A 9,278-nucleotide genomic window follows, 5' to 3' on the forward strand; every position below is an offset into this window, starting at 1 on the left:
TATAAAGAAAACTAACTCTAATATTTAATTTGTTTTGTTGGATGGCAAGGCATAACAAGTCAAAATATCCTCTGGAATGTGATAGAATTTATCTCAAAAGTCAATTATTACATTTAATATTATGTGATACAGTACATGGAATATATGGATAAGAGAAACACTTGCAAGTTGCAACTAGTTAGTTATTTTAATATGTTTGATTTCTTTATTTAAATTTTTTAAATGGTCCACTAAATTGACCAGACCCCACAAGATCATTTTAGATTATTAGTTTGAGAAAAATAAAAAATATTTAAAACGAAATACAATAATTTTCATGTTAAAAGCATAAATGTTAAACTACTGTATATAGTCCCTTTTTCTTTGTGTTTTATAAGCTGCGAAAATTCAAATAAATTCTCTCTTTTATATATTTGAGCCACTCAATCTCTAATTAAAGTACAAGGTGTCCGTGTATATTTTTCGGTGTTCATTTCAAAGTCGAAAATGGACCTTGGAATTGATTAAAGTGGGGTGTCGTTCGGTGTTCTTAGTTCAAAGTCTTGGTGAGAGAAAATATGACGCGGACCAATAAGAAAAAAAAATAACTAAAAAAGAAAAAAATAAACTATCGTCAGTGTATCGACGATGTACAACCGATGCTGGAATAGACATCAAGCGACGGTGGGCTAGTATCCATTTCAAGGGATGCGTCGTGATGGACGGTAGACCCTACTCCGGACAACCTCTATGAGTACCTGAGGTGAACCTCACAAACAATCCTATTTCTTAAACTCATAATCCAACAATACTCTTATAATAAGTAAAACTATTGATAATATAAAAAACCAAAGTCAATAACACCAAAAATAAATACGGAGTATAATGAACCTAAATAATCAAAATGAAAATCAGTAAATAAAAATTCAAAGAGGCATATATGAGTTCCAACATTGTTAAACACAATATTTAATAGATACCTTGCAAAAATTCTTCTAAAAGAACATTAGGAAAAATAAATGATTCGTATGTCTTAAAATTTACAAATTTTATGGGAAGGAAAAGATGCTTAAAAAAACATAAAAAGACAAAGGAAGGCTATTGGGTGGAATGGCGGCACACACAATTACATGAACGAAAATGGTTTGATGGTGGCGCGTGCCTTATCTCATCATCAAAATTTCGGCTTTTCTTCTGTCGCTAGTTTCTATATTTTGGTCACGGTGCCAATATCAATCACTATTTATGAGCACGGTCAAGTTTGGATTGATCCATCCATACTTTCTAGTCAGGTTCTAACCATAATCAACCAATAGCATAACAAAGTAGCTATAATCAACGCACTATATCTTAGGTTGCTTCCAACGCAGCTTCAAATCGAACCCGTCAGATGCGGTGGCGCCGATTGATGTAATATGGCGCAATAGCGTAGCGTCAAAATTTGACGGTAGCCGGCGTCAGTTAAAAAATTGACGGAAGAGCGAGGGAGCGTGAGGAAGAGAGAGTCAATTAGCATGAGAGAGTATTTTTGTTATTTATTTTTTTCACTTAATTTTTAATCAAATTTTACTACATCGCCCTACAAAAATTTGACACAAAAATTTGACATTTTAAGTTGATGAGTGTCAAATACAGTCACAGTAAAAAAACTCAAATTTTCAACAAAAAGTGCACAATTTAACTCTGACATCATAATCTAAGTCAACAATAGTCTTAGTGACAAGATAAATATTAATTGTCGCGAGATAACTTGATTAAACTGCATACGTTAAAGTAAAATTTCCCGTCTTTCAAGAATAGCCTGAAAAAGTAAAAAAAATCTGTCCATTGTAACAATAGTCAGATTTACAGAATTGTAAAGATAAGATTCTAAAAATACTTGTTACTACCTTATTTATTTACCTTTTGTGTTGCTACAAATTTCTGTAGACCAAATTCACTTGTGAAACCAAAGTGTTCATTTTGAATCAGAAGAGTGGAAAAAGATTGTAAAACAAGAACACACGCAGTCTATACCTCGACACTATCTGCAGATATCGAGATTCATACAGGCAGCATATGTAAGCAACAACGGCTACTACTACATAAAAGAATCGGCACTTCCAAAAATTACATAAAATTCGCTTACTCTTGTACATACAACTACTTTACATTACAGACCAACAAAAACAAAAGCAACGGTTGACACTACAACAATACCTCAATCTTCACACGTGTTAGTTGTCTATCAGTTAGATTAACTCTCGATCAGTTTCCCCATTTTGGGTATTTAAATTTCCTTTTGTAGAGGCATTTTGAGGTTTATGTTTGTTCTTGAAAACCAGTCACATTTTGAGGTTTACGTCTTCATGGATCACAAAACATCCTTGGCAATCAACGCAATTCGTTGCTTCCCACTATCAGAACGCAGCCCGTCTACTTTAAAACTCATCTGTTAATCCAATTCATGAACAATGTTAAGGTAAATAAACATGGCTGTGAGTGTGTGATTATGTTAATAAATGATTGACCTCGGTTTGACTATCGGGGGTGAACCACCGTAAGAGAACGCCAAGATGCACTACAGCCGGTATTATCTTGAAGAGCAGCGGAGTTGTCACCTATATAATTGCTTTTGTTAGATCATTATAATAATAATTAAACGGTTTTGACCGTATTTATTACACTAATTGCAACTATAAACGAATACATACCAGGCTAAGAGCAGTTGTTCCAAGCAGCAGCATGTACAACTTACCCTGGAAAGTAACATATATCATAATGTAAGGGTCAATATGTCAACATCATATCATATAGATGCTTACACGGTAGAGAGTAACCTCAACGAGATGAAGATTCGAAGCACGACTAAGAAGGACGAAAGCAAACTCCCCTATTTGTGCTAATGACATCCCAACCTGCATCACAAAAATTTTCTTTCTTGACAAAAATCTTTCTATATATTTCAACAAAATCAAAATTAGCAAAGGACGTTGCCCAAAAACACACATGGGAAAAAATCGATTGAAAAAACCCAAACAACCTATTCAGGTGTAATTTGGTTGAAATACCTCTAGTTCAAAAGTTCGTAATTTCCTAAACTACAAAATGTATTGTCTACAAAGACTGAATGAAAGGCTCAGAAAGTAGTAATTCTTACAAGAACTGAAGTTTTGTTGTTGTAGCCGAAACCCTTGACAACAATAGAAATCACAATTGTCTTTGCAATAACCACTAACAAAACGGATGCGAGCAGAATATCAATGTGGTTCCACAGGAAATGTACATGAATCAGCATCCCAATGCTAGCAAGAAACAGAGCAGCAAAGAAATTGCGTATCGGTTCAACCTGCATCAGAAAAAAGCTTCAATCCAAGTATCTTCTTCTTTCAAATGATAACAAACTGCTAATTGTTATCATCATATCAAATGAAGCGAACATGTTTTATTTTGATCAATGTGAAGTGTAACAGTTCTAATAGCACATTTTACATGACACCAAACGTAAATGAAATTAATTACATATAACAGAACATAACTAAATTAACATTATCATATTCCCTAACATTTGCTCCTTTTCTAAATTTCTTTTTCTGTATCTCTATATAAATCGGAACCTTATCGAACCATTTGTATGGATACTCTAATTTTTGGTTTCATTGTGATCATATCAAAATCTGCCTTGACCTACCACAACTTTACAAAAGTTGAAAAAACTCAGATGTCAAATGTTACATATTTCTTGGTTTGTGTGCTATTCTAATAGTTGAGAATGACTCCTAAAGGTAGATGCCTCTTAAATCTTAATCAAAGATAAAGATTTAGAAGGAACCATATATACAAAAACTACAAACTAGAATAGAAATGTTTTTGGGCAGACAGTTTATTTGAATTGCTTCAATTTAACTCGTGCAAGTGACTAAACAAACAGAAGAAGCAAACAAAAGATGAAAATCTTGATAATAAAATAAAGTTAATGCAACCCTTACTTGTTCAAGTGTATGCTGAGCAAGATCAGTTGTTGATATCATAACTCCAGCAGCAAACGAACCCAACTCTAAACTTAGACCGAGCTTATCACTTGACTGAAATTAGATAGATAATACGGTAAGATACATAATGCATCGCAACCCCATGGATAAGTTATTAGAAAACATCAGACATTATGTGGAAACACGAACCCAGGCCACTAAAAGACAAAACGCAACAGATGCCAATTGATAGAGTTCATTAGTCTGCACGAATAATTAGAAAAAGATAAATACAATAACAATATAATATAGTGAAATCACAGCATGCATTAGATCACTTATAACTTGCAAAACATTGAATGATTTTGTACCTGTGAGGAGAGGCTAATCATCAATTTAAGGAACCAAGGCAAGCCAGTCCGTGATAACACTGATAACACGGCCAAAAATGCAATCAACGCCACCAGCCTGACTAACTAAGAATCAGTATATGCTGAAATCAACAGAAATATCTGATATTCATATAGTAAATCCATTATAAAAATTACAATTTTGCATTTTAAGTCACTAAAATGAAATTATGTTTTCCCCAAACCAACAATTAAGATTAACATCTAGCATAGTCAAGTATATTAGTACGCAAAAAAAAAAAAAAGTAATAGAAAAAAAAACCTAAAATTATAGAATATCAATAACTTACGATTTAGTCATGGATATTACTCCTTGTAGTATACCCGAAGTTCCACCAAGGACTGGAAGAAGAGCAAACAATAAACCCACTGCACAATCCTATAAAAAACAGTACAGTAGAAATCTTAAAATGATCAAGAGCATAATACTGGCTTAAACTGTAGTTGTTAATGTCACATAAAAATATTGTAACATAAAATTGAATGATGACTCGTTGAATCAAGGTCAAGAGAAATAAACTAATGCACCTGTAAGATGAGGGTCCCAATAGTAACTTGCCCATGCAGAGCGTTAACACTATTCTTCTCCATCAAAAATTTCAGCACCTGCATTATATTTTTTGCAAAAAAAAAAAAAAACAGATATTAACATGTCACGAGACTAAAGGTTTAAGAGTTGAACCAAAGAACCGTTGCGTTGACTAACCACTGCGGTTGAAGACATTGAAAGAAGCACGCCAACAAACACACCTTCGGAAGGTTTACCGCCACATAACTGTAAACGCCATCAAATTCAATACAATAGACATGTAATGTATTATTCAATACAATGGATACATTTCAAAAACCTATCTAAATATATAAACCAATATAATTTTAACATGCCCCCTGCAAGATATAGGGAGCAAAATGTGTATTCATTGACTTACAGAAGCTGTAATTCCACATATGCACATAAATAGGAAACTTTGAAGGAGTCCTCCCAAAACAGCAACAGCCCGAACAACTTTTAGCTAAAGAATAAAAATAAAATAAATAAATTAGTCTCTCACACAACTTATTACATGAATAAAGTCACAAGGTGTGATACATTATCAGTTAATACTCAACCTTTGCCATGGAGAACTCGAGCCCTAAAGCAAAAAGGAGAAAAATTACACCAAACTGTGCTACAGTCTCTACCTACACATGAACAAACGATTTTTGACTATCTACTTAACAAATATATTAGTATCATATATGTAGAAATGTTAAATATTAAGAGACGTACTTGGACTAATTCACTGACTACATCCAGCCCACCAGGCCCGACAAGAGATCCGGATAGCAAATATCCAGTTATAACCTGTTAAAGCAAAACAGCAATATAAGTCATTAGTCATGTCAATATACAAAATGTAACGAAGATTTTCATATTTATAGAAAGATAAAGAAAAAGCTAGAATTTGTGAGTGTTCATACTGGCTGTCCTGCACAGGCGAATGCAATGCCGCCACAAGTGGCAGATACAATGACAACTACAAGATCGGAGATTAGCCTGCAAAGTCAACGCATATAAATAGCATGAATGATACAGTAATGTTGCTTTTGTAGTATAATATAGATACAAAGATGTCCATCTGGTAGAATATTTACCTCAAGTCTAACTGTAGCACTGGATACTTTGACTTAAAATTGGAAATTATAAAAACATTATCCTGAAAAGAGTATATGATATATTAACACAGGGAACCAAGTGAGTTATGTGACAGTTCACACTTAAAATCGTACTTTTCTGTCAATTAGTGTTGGTGTTTCTTCTGCTCCATTATCGTTATCCATATTGAAAACATGATGAAGTTGGAAGGATCTACAAATATTGTTTTAGTACGAATTAAGAGTCAGCACGAAAAAGAAAGAAAAAAGAAACATAAAACAGAATACTTTGTTTGGGACATTATGTTAACATGAACATCTTAGATTTGATAGAGTGATAAGAGTCCGTACTTGTCATCCTTTGTCTCGTTTTTCTTGGACTTGACCCTAGCTACAGTTTCCAATACAGCCTGGTAGAAACAAATGTATTGTAAACAAAATCAGCAAGCAAAAAACGCATGCTTCATGTAACATATCAAGAAATAAAACAAACGAAAGACTGAACCTAAGGAAAGAAATTTGATGTCTTTAGTAATTACATGAAATAAAAAGTAGTTAATGGACTTTTTTCACCATCAAATTAACACAACTAATGGATGAACCTCATTAATCGAAAAATCAACTTTACAACAATCTAAATTGGAAGTGTAATTTCATGTTACCTTCTACATAACATATTCCTTATTATGCTGAAATGGCACGAGAAACACTAAAAAAGTACATTCATGATTCGTTCATCTAAGGCTATTTAAAAACCAAAACACTAACCTGTTGCCCAGCAACACTGTTATTGAAGCTGCCTGCATCATTTTCTGCAAATTCAACGCATTTGCAGATATTAAAAATCAAGAAACAAACATCAAAGCTTCAAGCTTTTTGTTTTCATATTTGTATGTGTAATTGTGAGAAGCAAGGTTACGCATCGGCCAAGTAAGACAAATATTTAAATTTCATAGCCATGCAGTTTCATGTATTCTAAATCTGTACAGAGTTCAACCCTTGACTAGTGAATTAGAGAAGGAATTCGTAACAAATTGCCGAGATGTTTTAGATAAAAAATGATTACAGAAGATAATAACTTTAAGTATAAGCATCACTATCATCGTACAAAGTTCAATCCTTGACCAGTGATAAAAGACAGCATTAGTAACGAGTTGAAAAGATTTTTCAGATACACAAAGATTACAGAAGATAATAACATCATATATAAGCTCACTATCATCCAAAATGATATTTCACTGTTTTGGCTCTAACAAAATGTCACAATATCGACTTCAATAGTTCAATCAAAGTCTAGGAAATAATTATGATCTAGTACTACATTTTAACGTCAATATTTCTATAGCTATGGCATCATTTTCCATTTAGATTTCATAAATGGATTATTATTCGGGAACGATTAAAGTTCAATCACATCTATTTAATTGTATATGTATGTTTTACCAAGGATTAGAATATCACTACTTCTTCATTCCATTCTCGATATGATCTCACTTCTGGTATACTCATTTAAGTGAGCCCAAAAGAAAATATAAACCGTGAAAATAAATAACAACCAGCCTGATTAGACATTTTTCAATAAGATAAAGCTATTAAATCGTTGAAATATATGGATTCTTCAGTATCACAGTCAATACTTGCCAAATTCCTAACGAATTAGACTTATATCTTGATGTCATGCATGATTCTTCACAGGATAGAAAATAGAAGCATCCAGGTACATTAAAATTCGAAACCAAGTACCAAACACAACGCATTACTTGGGTGTTATATACTTATATTTGGAAAAAATGAAGGCACACAAAAAGGGTAGCTTATATAATTTCAAAAATTAAAATTAAAAAGATACATAATTTTCAGTTGAGTAGGTTACCAAGTCACTTAAACTTGAATTTAAAAACCTCTACCATTGTAATGCTTCATATTCAAGCAAAATACTTACATTGGAACTGTAATGATTATTATAATTATTATTATAATTATAATAATAATAACAACATTGTCTAAATCTAAAGCTACTTAATAGATCCTTAAGAAAATGTTGTTCAGTCCTTCAAATCGAAAGGGTCAACATAAGTCAACATTTACACTTCAGAAGTAAGGATCTCCATAGCAAGCAACAATGTAAGTAAACAATCAATTTTAAAATATAAACCCTAAGAGTTTCAATTTCAATTTCAATTATTATGATAACTTTATAAGAATTCATGTCGCCTGATAACCAAAATCACACATTCTAAAAACTTAATTAAACTCAGCATCATTAGATCTAATTAATATATAATCAATTAACAACAACCTTCAGTCTGGTCACTCTCAGTGAACTCTTTCTCGAGAGCACGATCGATCATTCCGGCGAAGCTCCGGTCTCTATCCGTCGCAGCAGAGCCATTAACGGTGGCATTAACAACAAATCCGTCGGTGATTTCTTCCAGGTGCTGCTCCGGTTGTTGCTGCTGATCTGTATCACTGATAACGGCGGACGAGAATGATAATAACAACAACAATGAAATTAAAGAACGGCGCCGGAGGTGGTCCCTATTCATGGCAGGTACGGCGGCGACGGAGGGATCCGCTGGCCGGCGGACGGGGGTTTTGTATGTGTGTGTTTTAGTGTGTGTGGGATTTGTGTCGGTTTTGTATTTCAGTGAGGATTTGATTAATTTAATTGGTGTAATTGATGAGTGTAAGATGGGTGTGGGGTCAACAACGAAGTGGCCCCACGAACAGCCATATAATCAGATTAGATGGATGCACAATATCAACCATAAACAGTCATATACCAACTAAATAAAATTGTGTACACAAATTATATTTGGAAAATGTTTCAAAACAAGAAATGTGGGGTTCGCGCGCTTATGCTTGAAAAGTGCTAGCGATTTAATTAAAAAATATTATATATTTTAAACCGTGTAATAGCGAGTATATGTATTCATGCATACTATCCTATCAACTTTCTCCAAATGATAAAGACATAATAGGCCAAATTTTTTTTTAAAAAAGATTAATAGTGCTCGGCCAATAGGAATCCGATATAAAAAGGTGAATAGTGTTACGACCCTAGATTTTCCGACTTATAGTTATTAATATTTATTATTAATGCTTGCGTTTTAATAAACGTATTCTTATACATTTTACTTGTTACCGTATTTGACTTTAAATGTCCCAACTCGTCTTTTCGACACGTGCTTTTCATGAATAATATTTCGAATATTATTTACGTACATAATTAATTATTATTAATTATTTTTAATTAACTAATGTAAGTAGTTAATTACTTGGGCTTTTAATTTATTTGTTGCAT

The 9,278-nt window shown here is 33.0% G+C and overlaps 1 protein-coding gene across 1 annotated transcript; it reads right to left on the bottom strand.

Moving 5' to 3' along the window:
- Nucleotides 1-2,038: 2,038 nt before the first annotated feature.
- On the bottom strand, nucleotides 2,039-8,607 carry LOC139860258 (K(+) efflux antiporter 4-like). The gene is made up of 20 exons (XM_071849028.1): nucleotides 8,274-8,607; nucleotides 6,743-6,786; nucleotides 6,326-6,384; nucleotides 6,110-6,188; nucleotides 5,975-6,036; nucleotides 5,801-5,876; nucleotides 5,610-5,684; nucleotides 5,450-5,521; nucleotides 5,269-5,352; nucleotides 5,046-5,114; nucleotides 4,868-4,945; nucleotides 4,630-4,718; nucleotides 4,301-4,397; nucleotides 4,140-4,193; nucleotides 3,948-4,043; nucleotides 3,119-3,307; nucleotides 2,799-2,876; nucleotides 2,673-2,717; nucleotides 2,490-2,579; nucleotides 2,039-2,410 (listed from the first exon to the last, which is right to left on the bottom strand). The coding sequence occupies exons 1-20, from the start codon at nucleotides 8,518-8,520 to the stop codon at nucleotides 2,333-2,335; spliced, it is 1,761 nt and encodes a 586-aa protein (XP_071705129.1). The 5' UTR covers nucleotides 8,521-8,607; the 3' UTR covers nucleotides 2,039-2,332.
- Nucleotides 8,608-9,278: the final 671 nt, after the last annotated feature.

This window comes from Rutidosis leptorrhynchoides, chromosome 1 (genome assembly GCF_046630445.1).
Source record: "Rutidosis leptorrhynchoides isolate AG116_Rl617_1_P2 chromosome 1, CSIRO_AGI_Rlap_v1, whole genome shotgun sequence".
NCBI lineage: Eukaryota > Viridiplantae > Streptophyta > Magnoliopsida > Asterales > Asteraceae > Rutidosis > Rutidosis leptorrhynchoides.